General features: G+C 47.8%; 1 protein-coding gene across 2 annotated transcripts in view; it reads left to right on the top strand.

Annotated features, from left to right (window-relative positions):
* The window catches only part of PKN2 (protein kinase N2), a 674,671-nt gene extending 654,918 nt beyond the window's left edge, over positions 1 to 19,753 (top strand). For both annotated transcript variants that reach the window (XM_086953970.1, XM_086953971.1), the window contains exons 21-22: positions 17,036 to 17,116; positions 17,197 to 19,753. In XM_086953970.1, the coding sequence (XP_086810096.1) occupies positions 17,036 to 17,116; positions 17,197 to 17,400 (285 nt within the window). In that variant the 3' untranslated portion in view covers positions 17,401 to 19,753. The remainder of the gene's footprint in view (positions 1 to 17,035; positions 17,117 to 17,196) is intronic.
* Positions 19,754 to 21,024: the final 1,271 nt, after the last annotated feature.

Below are 21,024 nucleotides of genomic sequence, written 5' to 3'. Positions count from 1 at the left end.
GCACCGGATGGTAGTCACCTCGACTAGGTGAGTGGGCGACGCTGGGCTCTGCAGTCTCACGGACCAGGAGGCGTTGTCTGCGACCAGGATGGAGGTGCGAGCTGTCCCACGATGGTTGATGCTGTCGACGTCGCTGGACCCAGGATTGGGGCAACAAGTCTTGGCAAATTCAAGCCCACGCGGTGGACCTAAAATGGCGTCTGGAGTGGACCAGGAGGGTCCGGGGTGCTCCTCTTTTGGAAGGGAGCAAGGGCCAGTCTGGAGCAACCAGACCAGCAGTGGTGATGTCGTCGGTCGTCGTCGGGAAGGCCACAAGCCAGCGGGCTAGTAGCCAGACAATGTGGTGAGCAGCAAAAAGCAGAAGGGCCCCACGCAGATCGTGGAGATGCTGGGAGGCTGGACTTCGGTGCTGGAGCTGCTCATGGTCGGGGCTTCTCGGACCCCAAAGCACTCACCAGAGGATCCCTCGGCGGTCGTGCTGGATAGAAGTCGTGCAGTTCTGATGATGGCCGGTCCCTCGAGGTCTCGTCGCACCTACGGTTCTCAGCTTAGCTGTAGAGGTAGGTAGAGGTCAGAGGTGCCAGGGAAGCCGGGTCGTGTCGTGCTGGTCGGTCGGATTCCTGAGGAAGGACGTGCAGCAAACCGCAGAGTTCTTAGATGGTGCCTGCGGATGCAGGGTGACTACTCCTTAGCCACAAGGGAGAAATCTTGAGAAGAAGTCGAGAGTTCCTTTCGTAGAAAGTAGTTTCTTGATTCAAAGATGATCTAATTTGGAAGGGTCCCTGCTCCTGCCTTTATCCTAAAGAAAGGGGTGGGTGCGCGACTAGGTCCTGCCCTAGGGGTGGAACCAGGAAGGGGGGTGGTTACCTCCCTCTCCCATGCCGGACTTTCCCCAGGCCAGGGGCTGGTGTGCCCCTGGAACTGGTTCTAGCCGGCAGATGCGTAGTGAGCACCGGGGTGCCACTTGCAGTCACCTTCCTGTAAAGCCCTGCCTACCCAGGATACACAAAACCCTGTCTGGGATGGTGCTAGCACCGCACCTGACAGGAAACCCTTTTTTCCAAGCTCTCCTCGCTGGAAGGACTCCCAGCAGCAGGAGGTCAGACTCGTGTCTGTGGTGGCAGCATCCATTTTGTGGAGCTGAGGCTTCAGTTAACTTTAACCGGGGTTCACAGTTACATACATGTCGTGTCCCTCTAGAAGGGTGGAATGCTAACCCCGTCGCCAGAATTGGCGAGGGGTTAGTATTCCAATTCATATGACACCTTACCGACATGTTTTGATAAAGCAATACCAAAGATAGCATTTAACCGCGAGGATTATAATGCACTTAAGAGTATATGGTATGCGTTATCATGGAACAGCTATTAGGACTTGGTTCCGCAAGCTGCAAACTGGCTCAGCTCATACCAGAGCACCATTTCATACGATTCCAAGCACTCTGCCTTCAGGATTGTCAAGGCCTGCCATAGGAGTGACTGATAGGAATCTGTGTGTCCATTTTTAGGGTTAGATATAGGTATACTATATCTAAAGCAAAGGGTGATTACACCACCTTGCCCCAGCTGTCGTGCAGCCAGTTGTGTCAGATTTAGATGGCCATCCAGGGGTGGCACAATACATGCTTCAGCCCTGGTAGGCCCTGGGTACACCTATGCCCTGAGTTACAGGGTCTGATAAGGTGGCCCAGTACCAATTGGAAATGTACCTAAGGTACATGGAATCCATTTTAGAGAGAGCAGTAGGCCTGGGGTCCTGATTGGCAGGGCCCCAGATCAACTGAGTCGGAAAACCACCAAAACACCAGGCAAAAAGTTGGGGGCAACCATAGTCGGGTATCCAGCTTCCTACAGATGGGTTTTGAGGACAGACCTAAATTGAGAATAAGAGGAAGAGAGTCTGAGTTCCAGTGGGAGAGAGTTCCAAAATGAGGGGGCCAGAAAAGAAAATCTGAGACCTCCATATTTTTTGCGCCTGAATCTGGGTGCCTGGAGGAGTGTATGGTCAGAGGTTCGGAGGTGCCTGGAAGGGAATTAACGATGTAGAAGGGAAGAGATGAAGGAAGGGCCGATACGGGCCAGAGACTTGTGAATAAGGCAACCTAGTTTGAACTTGCAACGTTCTGATACAGGAAGCCAATGAAGGGCTTTAAGCAGAGGGTGGACATGATGATGTTTGGGTTGACGATAGATCAGGCGAGCTGCCTGATTCTGTATCAACTGCAGTCGTTTGATTTGATATTGAGGGATGCCTGCGTACAAAGCGTTAGCATAGTCGATCCGAGAGATGACTAGAGCCAGCAGTGCCAGGGTGAGGGCTTCGGTGGTCAAGAAGTGGGCTATTTTTCGGATCTTCCTAAGTTGGAAAAAGCAAGAGGATACAGTAGCACTGACCTGATGCTTCATAGAGAGATCGTGGGAGATATAAACCCCCAGGCTTTTCACTTTATCAGCAGGGCGGGGAGGGGGGCCGAGTGAAAGGGGCCAGAAGGTGGAGTTCCAAGGGTTGGATGGGCCTCCGACAAGAACAAGCTCCGTCTTGTCGAGATTAAGCTTGAGATGGTGGGCGCCCATCCAATTGCTGATATGGCAGAGGGTGGCTTGGAAATTGTGGGCCGCTTCATCAGAGGAGTCAAGGTTGAAGACAAGTTGAATGTTGTCGGCATAATTAAATGCAGAGACATTCCTTCCCCGGAGGGAGCGGATCAGAGGGGTGAGGTACAGGTTAAAAAGAAGTGGTGACAAGGACGAACCCTGCGGGACACCGCAGGTAAGCATCCTTCTGTCAGCTGAAAACTGGGAGAGTCGGACGGACTGGTGGCGGTTGGTCAGGAAGGAACGAACCCAATTAAGGGCCATCCCGCCGATACCTGCTTCTTTGACACGGTCGACCAAGATGGTGTGGTCGACCGTGTCAAAGGCCGCCGATAAGTCCAGGAGGACCAAGGCTTGGCTGATGTTGGAATCAGCGCCTCTACTGAGTTCCTCCATGACTGAGAGGATAACCGCCTCTGTCGAATGGGCAGGTCTAAACCCGGCTTGCTGGGAGTCCAGGAAGTTAGAGTCTTCGATAAAGGAGCTGAGGACGCTGGTCATGTGAGTCTCAAGTACCTTACTCAAGTAAGGGAGAAGGGAGATGGGGCGAAAATTACCCATAACCCCGGGATCAGCGTTGGTTTTTTTTAATATAGGAACCACCTCAGCGTTCTTGAACTGGCTGGGGACCTCGCCGAGCAGTAAAGAGTTGTTCAGGAGGGCCAGCGGAGGGGCGGGGCAGGCCGAGAAGGCAGCCCGGAGAATCGCAGGAGGGCAGCAGTCTGTGGGGGAACCAGATGAAACTTTATTGAGTGGGGAGGAAAAAACGTCCTCTAGTATGGGGGGGAGTTGAGTGAGGGAATGCGGGTTAAAAGAGGGGGTGACCTCAGAGAAGGGCATCGCCGGCGGTCCGGAGGAAATACTGTTTTTAATTTTGCTGATTTTATCTATAAAAAAGCAGTTGAGGGAATCGCAAAGAGCTTGGGACGGAAGGGGCTTAATGGTCACCCTATCCGGATGGGAGAGCTCCTCCACAATGGCAAAAATTTCTTTGGATTTTTGCGCAGAGTTAAGAATTTTTGAGGAGAAGTAGGCGGTTTTAGCTGCTGAGATAGCCTGTTTGTATTCTCCAGAAAGTTTTAGGAAATGAAGTTAAGAAGGGTATATAATTAGTCAGTAAAATGTAAGAAAATAGATAACTACAAACACTGATAAAAAATACTAGCCTTGATATAGGTTGAACTATGCCAGATTTCATGGTGGTCATCTGTAAAGAGTTGATGAAAGCAGAAGTGCTGATTTTATCTATAAAAAAGCAGTTGAGGGAATCGCAAAGAGCTTGGGACGGAAGGGGCTTAATGGTCACCCTATCCGGATGGGAGAGCTCCTCCACAATGGCAAAAATTTCTTTGGATTTTTGCGCAGAGTTAAGAATTTTTGAGGAGAAGTAAGCGGTTTTAGCTGCTGAGATAGCCTGTTTGTATTCTCCAGAAAGTTTTAGGAAATGAAGTTAAGAAGGGTATATAATTAGTCAGTAAAATGTAAGAAAATAGATAACTACAAACACTGATAAAAAATACTAGCCTTGATATAGGTTGAACTATGCCAGATTTCATGGTGGTCATCTGTAAAGAGTTGATGAAAGCAGAAGTGTGGTTGCAAAATTTCAAAGCAGCCTCTTTGTGATGGATATGTTTAACCGCAAATTCTTCATTTGAAACTATTCCCCGGAGCCACACTGGATCCGGACAGATCTGAAAGAAACAGGTTAGTATTAGATTCCTTACCTTAGAATATCCCCAGGCGTCAGTCTGGATCCGGAAACTTTTGCGTAGCAGTACCCCTGCGCGTCGGTAGGCGTCGTCTGCAGGCGTCCCCTGCGGCTCCGCGTGCGCCGTGATGACGTCGCTGGAGTATATAGACGCCGCCTCCGCGCGCTGACGTCAGTTCTTCTTTTTTCCTCGCCAGTTAGCGCAGATCTGAGAAGTGCAGTACTCCGGTCTTTTGACCAAGTTTTTGATCTTTGATCTTTTTTGACTATTCTTACGGTGCCGGTAGGATGCCCGGTTTTAAGAACTGTGACGACTGTGACCGTACGATGTTGGTCACGGACCATCACCGACTCTGCCTCCGGTGCCTGGGACCCGACCACGACGTGGACGCCTGCGTCGATTGCCGGGCCTTGACGAATAAAGCTAGACGGGAGCGGTCCCGCAAGCTGCTCGAGCTCCGGGTGTCGGCCCCGCGTCGGGAGCGGTCCCGGTCCGGCCGGAGGTCAAGGGAGCGATCGAGGGAGCGGTCGCGGAGCCGTCACGAGCGCTCCGGGAGTTGTCACCATTCATCTGGTTCCTCAGGTAGGAAGCACAAGAAGTCGGGGCGTCGTCATCGTACCCCCGACTCCCCCCGACGCGGCCGGGGGTTCGGGTGGCCCCACCCCCGCGGCTCCGCGTGAGTCGCCGACGCGGCCTGCTCCATACCCTGCGGTCCCTGGGCAAGGCGCGTCACCCGAGGAGATAGAGGCGTTCCTCATGGCCATGAGGGCTCTGTCTCCTCCGGCGGGTTCTGCGGTGCCTTCGGGCCCTGTGGTCCCGTCCTGGGGCCCTAGCAGTTCGGGTGCTCCTGCCTCGACGCCGGCTCCGACCCCGGCGCCGCAGGGGCCCTCAGGGTCGACGCCGGCTGGTCAACCGGCCTCTCCGGCGCCGATTCCATCGGGGCAACCCCTGGCGCCGCCCCCGCGCGGCGCCGGTTCTCCGGCGCCGGCTCCGGGCGGCGCTGCCCCCATTCCCTCTCCGACTCCGGACGCGGAGTCGGACCGGCGTCGTCCAACGCCGGGTCAGACGCCGATGGGGCCTGTGAACCCCGAGGAGCCGGTCTACATTGTTGATTCCGAATATGGTGAAGATGAAGATTACGGAGAGGAGTGGGAGGGGTCTGAGGACCCTCTGACACATGAGTGTCAGTATGACGTGGACTGGACGGGTGACTTGGGTGACGCCAGTGGTCTGGACGACTCCCCCAACCCTGGCTTTGTCTCGCCTCCTACCGTGGCTTCGGAGGAGGGGGCAGCTTATTCAGTGCTGTTGATGAGGGCTGCCAAGGCCCTAAACCTTGTGCTCCCCGTCGCGGCCGTGAGGACTAACATACTCACTGAGGTCCTCAAACCGCAGTCATGCCCACAGGAGCCACTGCTGCCTTTCAACGAGGCCTTAACTGACGTTCTTTTGGGCACGTGGTCCAAGCCCGCTTCAGGTTCGCCGGTTGATAGGAACGTGGCCAGACGCCACCGTCCGTGTTCGGACGACCCCAAGTTTCTGTCCACCCATCCCACCCCTGAGAGTCTGGTGATCCAGGCCTCCACTTCCCAAAGCGCATTCCTGTCGGCCCCGCCCGACAGGGAATCCAAGAGGTACGACCAGTATGGCAAAAAGGTCTTCTCGTCCCTGAGTCTGGGACTGCGGTCTTGCAACACCGCGTGCCTCTTGGGCCGCTACACCCACTCTCTGTGGGATACAGTCGCGGACCTGCTGCCCGAATGCCTGCCGGAGGTACGGGCTAAGCTCGGCAAGGCTATGATTGAAGGCCGAGACGCAGCAAAATACTCCATCAGGTGTGGTCTTGATACGACCGACTCGCTGGGCAGAGCGATGTCCACGACGGTGGCGATTCGTCGCCACGCCTGGCTGAGATCCGCCAACTTCTCGGCAGATATCCAGGCTGCTTTAATGGACATGCTGTTTGATGGCAGTCGCCTGTTTGGCGACAAAGCGGACCACGCGCTGGAGCGCTTCAAGGACTCCAGGGTCACGGCCAAGTTCTTGGGTCTCTCGACCCAGCGCCAGCAAACGGGTTCGTTTTGCTCCTTTCGTGGCCAAGGTAGGGGCGGTCCCACACGTGCTGCCAGTCACGCGCCGCAACAGACTTATCAACGCGGTGGCGGCCGTGGAAACCGCCGTGGTGGCGGTCGGGGACAGCGGCGAGGTCAGGCCACACCACCCCCCGCAGCATCTGCCACTAAATCCTCCTAGTCCGTGCTTTCAGGCCCATGTGACGCCGGTGGGAGGCAGGGTTCGCCATCACCTCTCCCACTGGCGCACAATAACATCGGACAGGTGGGTGTTGCAGCTCGTCCGAAGGGGCTATTCCCTCCCCTTCGAGACCACTCCTCCAGCCATGCCACCGCAGAACCACCGTGTGTCGGGGGACCACTTGGCACTTCTGAGGGTGGAAGTTACAGCCCTCTTGGCCAAGGGGACCATTGAGCGCGTTCCTGGGCCAGAAGTAGGACGTGGTTGCTATTCCCACTACTTTCTGGTACCCAAGAAGGCCAAAGGGGGCCTACGTCCTATCTTGGACCTAAGGACCGTCAACGGCTTCCTCCGAAAGGAGAAGTTCAAGATGTTGACATTGGCTCAGGTCTTGGCTGCTCTAGACCCGCAAGACTGGATGGTAGCGTTGGACAGGATGGTAGCGTTGGACAGGATGCGTATTTTCACATCCCCGTCCTGCCGGCCCACCGGCGTTACCTGCGGTTCAAGGTAGGCCATGAGCACTTTCAGTTTATCGTGCTCCCCTTCGGCCTTACCAGCGCCCCACGGGTGTTCACAAAGGTGATGGCGGTGGTCGCAGCCCATCTGCGCAGATTGGGGGTTTCAGTCTTCCCCTATCTAGACGACTGGTTGTTGAAGGCGTGCTCGCCCCAGACAGTCGTCCACCACCTTCAGATGACAGCAGACCTCCTGCACGAGCTGGGGTTCTCCATCAATGTGCCAAAATCACACCTGTGTCCCTCTCAAAAGCTCCTTTTCATCGGAGCGGTTCTTGACTCGGCGCAGTTTCGGGTCTACCCTCCGGAACGGCGAGTCCAGGTTATACAGGCTTTGATCCCCACCTTTCAGCCGTTATCCCAGGTTTCGGTCAGGTTGACGCTGCGGCTGCTGGGGCTGATGGCTTCCTGCATCCTTCTGGTGCATCACGCCCGGTGGCGGATGCGGGCTCTGCAGTGGGACCTGAAGTTTCAGTGGGCCCAGTATCAGGGCAACCTGTCCGACCATGTCTTGATCTCAGAGGGCACTTCAAGACAACTGCAGTGGTGGCTTACGGATCGCGATTGGGTCAGAGGCAGATCCCTCTCCCTTCCCCAACCGGAGCACGTTGTTGTGACGGACGCGTCCCTCCAGGGCTGGGGAGGCCACTTGGGAGAGGCAGAGATCAGAGGCATCTGGTCTCCGGCGGAGTCCCGGCTCCATATAAACCTGTTGGAGCTCCGGGCGATTCGTTTGGCACTGAAAGCATTCCTCCTCTTTGTCATCGGGAGTGTAGTGCAGGTGTTCACAGACAACACCACCGCCATGTGGTACTGCAACAAGCAGGGCGGGGTGGGGTCGTGGACCCTTTGCCAGGAGGCTCTGCGCCTCTGGCAATGGCTGGAACGTCAGGGCGTGACTCTGACGGTTCAACACCTGGCAGGTTCTCTGAACGCCAGGGCGGACGAACTCAGCCGCCGGTGCTCGATGGATCACGAATGGCGTCTGAACTCGGACGTGGCGCAAGGCCTCTTTCGGCAATGGGGAGAGCCTTGGTTAGATCTATTCGCCACAGAAGAGAACGCGCAATGTCATCAGTTCTGCGCATTGGAGTTTCCAAGACGGCACTCGCACGGCGACGCCTTTCGGCGCGAGTGGAGTTGCGGTCTGTTATACGCCTTTCCGCCTATACCACTTCTGCCCAGAGTGCTGAAGAAGATCAGGCGCGACCGGGCCCAAGTCATCCTTGTGGCTCCGGACTGGGCTCGAAGGTACTGGTATCCCGAGCTACTCAGCATGTCAGTCGGTCCCCCGATCCGCCTGCCCCTTCAGGAGGACCTTCTGTCTCAGCAGCAGGGGACGGTCCTCCACCCGAACCTGTCCAACCTCCACCTCCATGCGTGGAGATTGAGCGGCGACAGTTGAGGCCATTTGACTTGCCTCCTGAAGTCTGTGATGTGATTCTGGCAGCCAGGCGTTCCTCCACGAAATCGGTATACGCCTGTCGGTGGAACAAGTTTGTGGCATGGTGCACAGCAAAGGCTGTGGATCCTCTCTCTGCCCCTCTTTCTGAGGTTCTTCTCTTCCTTCTTTCTCTTGCCCAGCAGGGCTCTGCTCTGGGCACTATCAAGGGCTACCTTTCTGCCCTTTCGGCCTTTGAGGCTACCTGATCAACCTTCTTTGTTCAAGTCCCCCATTGTAACAAGATTCTTGAAGGGCATCACACACATGTATCCACCTGTCCCGTTTGTGATGCCTCAGTGGGACTTGAACCTGGTTCTAACCTTCTTGATGTGTGCTCCCTTTGAGCAACTTCATTCCTGTCCTCTCCGTCTCCTGACGTTAAAGACGTCCTTCCTGGTTGCCATCACCTCTGCCAGGAGAGTGAGTGAGCTCCAGGCTCTTTCTGTCAAACCTCCTTTCATGTCCATTCATCCAGACAAGGTGGTTCTGAGAACTAGACCTTCTTTCCTGCCCAAAGTTGTCTCTGCTTTTCACATCGGGCAGTCCATCACCCTCCCTTCCTTCTTCCCGCCTCCGCATCTTTCAAAGGATGAAGAGCGGCTCCATCGTCTGGACCCAAAACGTGCGCTTTCATTTTATATGGATCGCACACGCCAGTTCTGGGTGGATGACCAACTGTTTGTTGGCTACGTGAGTGCGAAGAAGGGACGTGCGGTACATAAACGGACCATCTCTCGTGGGTCGTTCTGTGCATCAAAGCGTGCTACTCTTTGGCTCGGAAGGAGCCTTCTGTTGGGCTGAGAGCCCATTCCACTCGGGCCACGGCGGCTACTACTGCCCTGGGCCGGGGAGTCCCCTTACAGGACATTTGCCAGGCGGCTACGTGGGCCTCGCTGCACACCTTTGCGAGGCACTACTGCCTGGACAGTCAAGTCCGGAGGGATGGCTTCTTTGGCCGTTCGGTCCTCCAGGACTTTCTGGTGTAGGATTGTATTGGTTCGCAGACCCACCACCGGGGTTGGTATTGCTGGGGTATCTATTCTAAGGTAAGGAATTTAATACTAACCTGTTTCTTTCAGATGAACAAGTTACTTACCTTCGGTAACGATATATCTGTAAGAAACAGTAGTTAGTATTATATTCCTTACCGCCCCACCCATCCTCCCTGTCTGCGTACTGATACCTAGGGTTAAGGACATCCCTTTCAGGGCCCTAGTTTCAAATGGCACCAGTGTTGGTTCTCACATGGCTCTGCGTGTTCTGGCGCGGAAAAGCTGTGTGCAAAGAACTGACGTCAGCGCGCGGAGGCGGCGTCTATATACTCCAGCGACGTCATCACGGCGCACGACGCCAACGACGGACGCGGAGCCGCAGGGGACGCCTGCAGACGACGCCTACCGACGCGCAGGGGTACTGCTACGCAAAGGTTTCCGGATCCAGACTGACGCCTGGGGATATTCTAAGGTAAGGAATCTAATACTAACTACTGTTTCTTACAGATATATCGTTACCGAAGGTAAGTAACTTGTTCTTTTAGAGCAGTGTTCCCGTATGCTGCTAAGAAGCATTGTGCTGCTCCCCATATACTTTGTTTGCCCCAGAAGTGACCGGGCGGAGCCTCACATAAATGCCACCCCTTTACACCTTTCCTGTCATTCTGCTTCTTTAAACATATATCTGGAGCTCCACTCCCTCTTTTAATGACTCCCAAGATTAAATACAGTGTGCATGGGTAGGACGGCCCCTCGTAAAACTACAGGCTTTAAACCTTGCTGTGACTGCAAAAAACAGATGATGGTCATGGACCTGCACAGCATGTTTCTTTTTTATGTGTAGGCGTGTGGCATGACTCAGTCGCTCGATGATTACACCCTCATGCATCTGTAGGCGAACTGAGACAACAAAACAGTATGGCACCAAACACAGGAAGAAGTGAGTGGTCTTCCCTAAGTCCTACTCTTGCTTCAAATTGAGTGCACGGACCTGCTCCTGAGGCCGCAGCTGTGAGAAGTCGCCTGAACGGTCAAAGTCCTCCAGTAAGTCGAAATCTAAGCGAAAACATAAGAGCTAAGCAGATCTTGAGTCTATTCCTCCACTATCCAAGCAGAATTTGGGATGACAAAAGGTGGCAATCGATCTCACTCACAATCTCCAATCGAGGAGCTGATCCCAAAGTTGATCCTGATGCTCCCCCAGATCAAGACCTTTAAAAAGGTCATCTGTTATGTTATGTTAATTGAATTTGTTGAGCGCAGCGGTTACCCTGGGGTGTCCTGGCGCTATATACTGCCTAGCCGTAGTGGGGAGAGGATCATTGGGTAAACAGCCATGTCTTCAGCCCTTCGTGAAAAGGAGATCCGGAGCATTCCTCAGATGGAATGGCAGATCATTCCAAGCCTTAGATGTACATACAATAAAACTCCTGCCTCCCCAAGAGGTCTTTTTAACACTGGGGGTTAGGACCTTTTTTGCTTCCGTCGATCGAAGAGTCCTAACTGGAGCATACCACTTGAACTTGTTCTTCAGGTGGTCAGGGCCTATACCATTAAGAGCGTTAAAAGCCATACATAAAGCCTTAAAGGGAACCCTTTGCTTCACCCGAAGCCAGTGTGGCCTGGTTAGCTCTTTTTTTACTGAAACGAATTTGGGAGTACGCTATCTGAAGCCTATTGATGACTTGTTTTGGGGCATTCAGATAGAGACAGTCTATCTGTGCATTGTTTGGCACTGTTCTTGCTTCCTTTGGTGCACTTTCAGGCCCAAAGGATCTGCAGGGGCCCTCAGTGGGATTACCTTTGGTGAATCCATCCTTGAACTCTTTGAACCCCTTGTACCCGCCCGGGTTCCACACCAACTCCACTGCAGACTTACACTCCGACTCCAAGACCTGTGTCTGTCTGTTCTTCAACTATCTTGTTGCTGACACTACATACCCCAGAGGACAATCCAATACAGACTGAAATGTCCACCCTACCACTGGAGGTTATGGATGTCATTGTTTCCTCCTTTAACTTGGTTTTGACATTTCTCATGTGTACTCCTTTGGAGCTGATGTCCAGCTGCTTGTTGCATCTTCTGACCTTGAATAACATAACGGATTTGGGCAGGAAAAACAATTTGCGTCCACCCTGGACTTTTTAAAAGAATACAACATCCTTCTTTTACAGGAAACATGGGAGGAGAAAGTATCCCAATAGTGGGCTTCCTGGAGTTTGACACCCGCCACCATGCAGTCCAAGTTTGGTAGACCAAGTGGCGGTCTCTCGATCTACGTATCAACAAAATTATCCAAATGCATTAAACAGATCAACTTTGAGGAGGATTGGTTCTCTGGAATAACTGTGGGTAGGTCGCTTACGGATCCTCAGCTGCTCGTCCTCAACGTCTATATCTCCCCCTGCACCACCAAGAAAAAAGCCAAAATGGACAGCTTGATCAACTCCATCTGTGACTTAATTGGCCTGTATGGCAGCACACCAAGTATCATTTCAGGTGATTTCAATACCAATCTCTACTGCAATCTTGCCGATGACACAGGACCAGACCCCCCAAGAGTCCCTCCACACTTTGCATCCCAGTCAATTCCTGTTGGAAACAAATCTTCGACATTAGGCGAATATTTGGCAGTGCAGTTTAGCAGCTTAGGATTTACCTTATTGAATGGTTGCCTCCCCACCGACATCCCACCCGCATGGACCCGGTAAGATGGCAGATCCTTCTAGTTTTTGGACTTCACTCTAGGGGGTAGAGAAATACTGCCCTGGATAAAGAGTTATCAAATCGCACCACAAGGAGAGAGTGACCGCCTGGCACAAATAATATTATCCACCAGCACTCCACACCATCAAGAACTTGCCCATACTCACTCAGGCAGCCACACAGAGGATCTAAAGCGGATTAAGTGGTCAAACTCCACGTCCCCCTCTCCTAATGGGAAAAAGCAGAGCCCTATTACATCAATCTCTAGAGCTAAATACAGATGTCATTAGTGGCTGGACCTCTCTTACAAACCTCCTTCTCAACGAATTGCTAATCAGGAGGGGCCTGAGAAACCATATCTCTCAATTCTACATCTCAAAAGCCACAAGGAAATTAAGAACTGAGGGGAACCGAGCACTCCCGTCTATCAAGAAAGAACCCCAGCAATAAAATCAAAATCATTAACTATAAGCAAGCCCAAGCAGCTTTTAGAATTTCTACACGAAAGGAAGAACTTGCGGCCTCGGATCAATTCTGGCCGAAGCTCATCCACGAAAGTAAAAATCCTAACCCAAAGCAATTCTGGTCTCTTGTAAATAGGAGCAAACGAAGTACAAGTGGGTACAGCAGTGCAAATATTAGTGAAGCTGTTTGGAGTAAGTTTTTATCTCTTCACTTTGGGGACACCAATATAAACGAAGCTTGCACCAATTCCTCCAGCCCGGTTAACCCTATGGTGCACTCCCCCCCCCCCCCACCCCCCCCACCCCTCCCCCCACCCCCTGGGACTGGAGTGTCAGAGGCGAGCTTACCCTGTAAAGAAGTCCATCGGAAGATCCGACACACAAGAAATCAACGAAAAGGAACGATACCTCACTAGAGCCCTCGGTGACGCCTGATGCCTTAAAAAACAAGATCTTGCGCCTCATAACGAGAGCCAGAGCCGAAGGAGCCCCAGACCCGAATGGCCTCCCTCAAGCCATGTTCAAATCCGATGTTAGCCTATGGTACGAATACCTGACCCCCTTGTTTCTCTTTTGCAGTCTAAACAACAAGGTCCCAGAGTCCCGGCGAGGTGCAATCATTCACCCAATCTACAAAAGTGGGAAGAGAAATGAGCCAAAAAATTACCAAATGGTTGCACTTCCCGACGTGGAGTCTAAGTACTATGCAAATATTCTATTGGAGGAGGTACAGGCCTGGGCCGAAATAACTGCGCACTTTCCTTTTAATCTGACGGGCTTTGTGACTAACACCGGTACTACAACCAATCTGTTAACGCTAACAGTAGTGATGGAGAAAGCGACAGTCCAACAAATCCAGCTGCACTGTTGCTTTGTAGACTTCAAAGCGGCCTTCGACCGCGTGCCCAGTGGTCTGTTATGGAAGAAACTAAAATCGTAGGGCATACCCCAGCCTCTTCTTCAAGCAAAAGTCCAACTCTACACGGAAACATGGATAAGAATTGAGCTGGGTGAAGGCTCCCATGTCTCCAGGAAGATCTGAACCGAAACAGGCGTCAAGCAAGGTTGTGTATTGGCCCCACTCCTTTTTAATTTGTTTATATCTGACCTTTGTACTCAACAGTGTAAACTGCCACCCTCCTCAACTAGACTGGACCCGCATCACCAATTTGCTTTACGCTGATGAATTGGTGTTGAGCCACACAAAAGTGGGTCTCCAGAGGCTACTGGATGAACTGCTACCTGATACGATAAGAAACCATCTAGAGCTTAACCTGTCAAAAAACAAAACTATGTCTTTTGGAAAGCAAAAAAGGTCAATAGTAAGGTGGTTCTTCAACAAAACAAAGCTAGAATCAACCCCCAGTTATAAATACTTGGGCATCTTTCTTGACACAAGAGGTACCGTTATCAAGCATAAAGAAGCATTGAAAACGAAAGCCCTGTCATTAGAAGTGGCCGCCGTAAAATTAGCAAAACTGCTACTAGGTCCCAGCCTAACCCCCATGATGAAACTAATGAAGGCTAAAGTAAACAATTCCCTGACGTCTGGGCACAAGATCACTAAGGGCACAACCAGTACATTAATAAACAAGTTAACCACAAAAAATGTTAAAAGAACCTTTCGGTTGTCAAAATCGCCTCGCCAGCCCAAGTGAGACTCGAACTGGGACTTCAAGATCATCATGGAGTGGAGGCAGGTGCATTTATTAAACTGTCACAGACTGCACCGTGCCCCAGGAGGGTTCCTTGGAGGCCCAACTATGGGAGGAAATACAGAAAAATCAGTAACTCCTGGATCGCAGTTTACAGCTACTAGGTGTAAAAGACTTCTGGGAAACAAACCCCTCTCATCCGGTGTTAATGACTGCCATTAAAAAACTGTTAGATTGTGGTCCTTTCACTCGGACAGGGCAATACTGTCAAAGAGGAGACACGCTTGGGCTGTAATTGCTAATTTTAAAGTGGGTGTTCAGCCGCTCTACCTATCAAGCACATATGCACTTTATTGGAAACATACGTTTTTAGCCTTGAGGATGGGTGACTGGCCCTTTCTGAAGAACCGTCCCGAATGGCGCCGGCCAGGTAGTAGCACTGAATGCAGGTTGTGTGGCTATCATTCTGAAACAATGGAACAAATAGTCTGTGCATGCCCTGCACTGCTCACAGCCAGATGGTCACTGCTGCGAGGCCAATGTATTACGTTGGGTGTTTGATCTTGCCCCCAAGCAATAATGGCCGCTCCTAACCCTTACAATACCAAGCTAAACATTGTGCTTATGAAATTCGTCCACAAAGCGTCAAAACCATTGGAAGCCACAATCGCACCCAAATCCTCCTCATCACAATATGGCAGCTGAGTTAATAGACAACAATTAAATCAGAGACTACAAGAAATCCAGAGCAATGACCTTCATCAGAATATTATTAGCCCATAATGGTCCCCCTAATTTTAAGTAATTTTAAATCCACAATTATCACTGTCATTTATATCGTTCAAATTAGTCATGTTTCAAATTGTATTTTTTTTTAACCAATCAATAAAGAGTGTATTATTATTACCAACCCTGGGCATAATATAACGGAGCATGCTAAGTTTGTGCTAATTCTCACTTTGCAAATTGCACGTAGTACAGTACCAAAACTGTGGCGTAGCAGCTAAATCAACATCCTCCTCAGATGCTTCAAAAAAGCAATTTTACCATGTTTAAAAGCATATACCCAACTCACAAAAGTGAACTTTTACACTGAAACAATCGGGCAATGTGAGAGCGGATGATTTTGGCCCCCCTCCCTAACCTAGGGGGAGGACCAAGCAGATGCCTTGAACACAAAGAGCATAAACAAAAGGCACATTTTGTTGAACTTCAGTGGTGGTCCCATCCTCTTAGGACCACCCCAAGCACAGTTATTGGCAAAAAAACAATCCCAACTAAAGGCCCTGCAAAGCATTATGGGACGAGATTAGCATTGGGCAGTGAATATTATAGTATCCAATATCAAAATAATTCTACAAAGAGCTGCAGTTCACCTAGTCGTTACTAGATGTACCTCACGAGTCAAATGCAAAACCATTGAAACCCTTTCATCAAGCATTTTCATTTGACTTGTGAGGGACATCTAGTAACCACTAGTTGAACTGCAGCTCTTTGTAGAATTATTTTGATATAATAGTCACTGCCCACTGCTAATCTCATCACATAATGCTTTGCAATGCCTTTGGTTGCGAATGTTTTTTTGCCAATAACTGTGCTTGGGGTGGTCCTAAGAGGAAGGGTCCACCACCAAATCGTTCAAAAAGATGTGCTTTTTTGTTTTCAAGACATCTGTTTGGTGCTCCACCTAGGTTAGGGAGGATCCCAAAATCATCACCTCTCTCACTACTTGCTAATTTTTCAGTTTCACTTTTGTGAAAGTACTATATGCATTTAGCATGTAAAGATAGAGATGCTTATTTTATCATAACTGGCATTGTGCAGAATGCCATTTGCAATTATTTTGCAATTTTTTCACAGTGCAGACAAATACACAGTGTCATCAGCTACGCTACGCAGATCAAAGTATACTTTTGAAGTGCTTGCTACACAAACTACGCCCAGGGTTAATTATTACCCTTCCATACATGGATATCAAAGAGCAGCAGTTGACTGCATTTTATCCTCCACTGGAGGTTGTGGATGTCATTGTTTCCTCCTTTAACTTGGTTTTGACATTTTACATGTGTAATCCCTTGGAGCTGATGCCCAGCTACTTGTTGCATCTTCTGACCTTAAATACCGTCTTCCTCCCTGCCATCACTTCAGCTTGTTGTGTGAATGAACTCCGGACTCTATCAGTACTACCATCCATTCCACCTTTTTCTGGACAAACTGGTGCTGAGGACTTGCCCGACTGCTTGCCAAAAGTCATGACTCCTTTCCACGCTTGGCAATCAGTTAATCTCTTAGCATCTAGCAGTCACCATCTAGCCGTTGGCGGGAGCACTGCTATGAATCCAGTCTGGTGCCTGGTGAGTATTCTGAAGTGAGGAATCTGCGGTTAGAGTATCCACCAGAAACAGCATTACTGAAGGTAAGTAACCTGTTGGGTATGTTCGTTTTGTCAGTATGTACAATGGAATGGAATTCATGAGAATGGAATGACTCCATCGTGTGCTAATAATATGAATGATACTACTCCAGTTAGAGTATCCACTGTTAAAGCTGTATTATCGATACAGTTGTATCTTTACTTTCCATTTATGTGTTTCCATTTGTGTTTTCTCTCACAATACAGGAGGCTGCATCTGTTTTTCTTGGTGAATCACGTTTCCCATTTAAAAAAATCACACTGTTTTTTTTTATTTTGTCAGCTACTGAGAAGAAATCCAGAACGTCGTCTTGGAGCCAGTGATAAGGATGCAGAAGATGTGAAAAAACATCATTTTTTTCGGGTAAGGTGGTGTTTTAGCTAACATGGAAAATTAAGCCTATTGTTTGAAAACTGTAATAACCGCTTAACTATATTTTACAGCAAATCGATTGGAACGCATTGTTGGCTAAGAAGGTGAAGCCCCCTTTTGTACCCACCATTAAAGGACGGGAAGATGTTAGTAATTTTGATGACGAATTTACCTCAGAAGCACCCATTTTAACCCCACCACGGGAACCAAGGTTTCTTTCCGAAGAGGAACAGGAAGCTTTCCGAGATTTTGACTATATTGCTGATTGGTGTTAAATTTCAGACGTTCTCACTAAATTGGCCAGCTAATCAGACCAACAAAAGAATGGCAATCTTTTGAATTGCTGTTTGTGCCATCATACATCACCTGATTTGAATCACATGAGGATTTATTTTAAAGCATCATTTTAATACTTTGTCAAGGAGTGGCCAATTTGACTGCATACATTGTTATGTGAACACTGGACAGCAGTTTTGAGGAGTTCTGTCAAGCGGAATTGTGAATAGTTTGACCCAATCCCTTCTATTCACAGGAATATATTTGGATCTTCGTTGTACCTTCGGTCGCATTTCTGCAAAGTACTTGCCTTATTGGGATTAATGCCCTGATTTTCCACTAAAGTAACTTAATAAGACCTTGTTGAAAATAGATGTACAGTGCTATTCACATGGAATGCAGTTTCATTTAGTGAAAGGCAGATACTGTTCATTTTTAGTGAAGTTTATACAATTACTGTCTACAATGTGCAGTGTTACATTAATATGCTCACTTGTCCATAGTTTTCAAATCATGAAAATTGAAAACTTGCCTGGATTTGTAATTCTTTTATGGTATTTAAGAGGGAAATGATTTATGCCTTAACCTTTTTAGATAATGGTGCATGTGCTTCCGAAAGAAAAACAATGGGTTACCAAAGTCATAGGTTAATTAGTCTTTGCCTTATCAAGTTTCCAAGCCGTGCTACAGAACGAGGAACATACAAAACTGCAAGTATTGAGATGTGAGGAAGGAAAGCAATATTTCTTCAGTCTGTCATGACTATCAGCATGTGCTAGTTCCTGCTCAACGGATTTCCTTTTTCAATCAACAACATATCTTTAACCACATACAACCTTTGAGTATATGGAGACTTTTCCATCTGATCAATGAACAGTACTTGTATGTGGCCTACTTGTAATAACTGTATGCTGTATTTAGCATTTTATTTTGTGTTGTATTTGTTATGTAAAATAATGGTGTGATGTAGAGGTTTCACTGTATACATGCTGTGAACATGTATATTTGGAAGTTGTAATCTATTTTGATATTCAGGCGTGTAAGTAAGCATACCACTTCATTTGTTTTGATCAGTAGTTACAGGAACACAGTCAAGCTCAACAGTTTAACCAGAGTCACTTGTATACATTTTTGGCCACAGGTTTCCAAATGTATTGGCAATAACTGAGGGTAAAAGCAATATGTTGTAACAGAAAGTATAAATATTTTTGATAAAACAGTGTATATTTTATAAATCTATTGTAACACTAATCATCTGTACCTCGAAAGTTAAATGCCTTCATCAGATATTCTGTATGATTTTATATTAAGTTCTTATTTGTACCCATCTATTGTATTTCCAAAGGAAAAAATACTTGGCGGCAAGTAAGACCAATTTTTCCTTGATTGTGATATCTGTCTGTCTGTACCTAGGGTTTCCAGGGAAAATGAAGTCCGAACTTTAAAATGTGCTTATTTATTGAATATATCACAACAGAACTGTGTATTTAAGTGACAGATGCCAAGATAGAAAATTTTAAATGTATATTTCCAAAAGAGACTATTTCTAGAAACAGTTTACCTTATTATGAATAACACTTCAGAGTGGGTGGCCATTGACTTAAATTGTCAGTAAAGGATAAATCCTGTGCGTCCAGGCATGCAAAATTATTTTGCTAGCTGAAAGAATGAAGTACAGTATTGAAATTTTACTATGTTACCAGTGCTTGAATTATCCATTTCCCATCAAAGAAATGTGTTTCAGCATTTTAGTAAAAGTGTGCAGTGATGAAAAAACTTGTTTTAAGGTTTGAATTACTAGTTCGAGGAAATTGTTGCTGCACTGTGCACCCTTTAAATAAAAACAGGATTGAGGTTTTACTACATATATATGTACATATATATAAATATGTATAGATCACTTTTGAGGTACAGTTTGAAGGCTCTTTATATTCTGAGATCTGTAGACAATGTATAAAAGAGCATTTTAGCATTAGAAACTGACATATCCATTTGCTACTACATAACTGTACATAAATCTATTTTTATTATAAGTGAATCACTAAAAGTAGAGGGCAGGGTATGTTCACAAAATTAAGTTGAAGAAAGCACTAATTTTATCTTTGTAGTTTTTTTAAAGGTATCAAGTATTTTTAGTCTAGTAAGATTTTAAACTCTTGGTTGTAAATATATTTTTCTATAGCTGTAAGTGGCTGCTCAAGCACTTTGTAAGGAATGTAGGACATTTTAGAATGGTACACTATGCATTAAAATCAAATGTGCCTTTAACATATGTCATTCTAAAAAGAACCAAGTGTTTTGCAGTCAAGTAATATCTTAAATGCACAAAATTAAAACATCAAATAGATACCGCTTCATGTTTGAAGTATGCTTTACTTTCTACAATGTGTTGTGGTGTTAGTTGAAATAGCAGATTTTTTGCAAGCTGTGATTTAAGATGTGTGCAATGTTGCGAGAAGAGTGGAATTAAATAGTTTTTGTCCAAGAACAAAATTGTACCTAAACGAATGCAATGTTGGTGTTACTATCTGGAATAATTATGAGTCTAGTAAGGACACAGACAGGTAAGGATTCAGCTTATCTACATTTCATTACTCCTATTTTGCATAATCATTTCATCAAACCATATTAATTAGACAATGGAAACTATGATTCCAAAACTGTAGTAAGGTTAACGTTAAAATAACCAGTTGAATTACAACATTCTACTTCTTACCTGCCCCTGGAAAAACAAGAACAGATAATCAAATCACATAGCTTGAGTGGGACAATTGTCTCCATAAATTCTCAAGTCCAGAATGCATCTTAATATGTAACCTCTCAGGAGGGAATAGCTTCCCTCACACCTCCCCCAGTTAATGCTAGAATCATCACCCTATTTTTGTAACATCTTGGAAAAATCAGCATTCTAGGCCATTGTTCGGAAGCTGGTAATATGTTTATTCTAAAGCTTACTTGCCACCAACAACATTATCTTACTAATAGGCTTCACATACTTTCTTTTGAAAGTCGACTCGCCATACCAATTTGCTGACTCTCTAACTTAAACTTTGCTTTATATGACATTGCTTCTCCATCAAATCTGCAGCAAACGGAAAGGTATCGGTGCTTGTTTGTTGCATAGCTCATCTCACCCACTTTGCTTAAGTGTTAGGGAAAAGGGCTAACAGTTACACTCAACATTCGAGGACACAAGTGAGATCTCTTGTGATATACACCTACTCTTTTTATGCAGCTCACCACTCTAAGCCTAGCTTGATTTGGAAACTAAGGCTATCATAGAGTGCTTGATTTTTTTTTAATTCTCATATATCACATTAAAATCCTTTTAAATGGTACTAGACGTGACCGATCTTCAAGAAAACTGCATTCAAGAAAGGTCCTCATGTTAGGGCATTCCATACATAACTGTAAAGTCTTAATAACATTGCATTCATGTGTATACTTTCTTCTAGTTGGTCTCTCATGTCGCTCTTTTATTAAGGAGTCCATAGGCATCGGAATGCATTTTAAGCACTATATCGTCCAAGTTAGTATGTTCTACTAGGATAGATGACTGGGATGCACTGATTGTCCTGCCATTTCTTTGGTCGGTTATCTGTGGGAGTCGCAAATTCAAGATG

This window comes from Lissotriton vulgaris, chromosome 1_1, assembly GCF_964263255.1.
Source record: "Lissotriton vulgaris chromosome 1_1, aLisVul1.2, whole genome shotgun sequence".
In the NCBI taxonomy this organism is placed as follows: Eukaryota; Metazoa; Chordata; class Amphibia; order Caudata; family Salamandridae; genus Lissotriton; species Lissotriton vulgaris.
The sequence above is the reverse complement of the archived record's forward strand: the minus strand, read 5'-3'. Positions and strand labels throughout refer to the sequence as shown.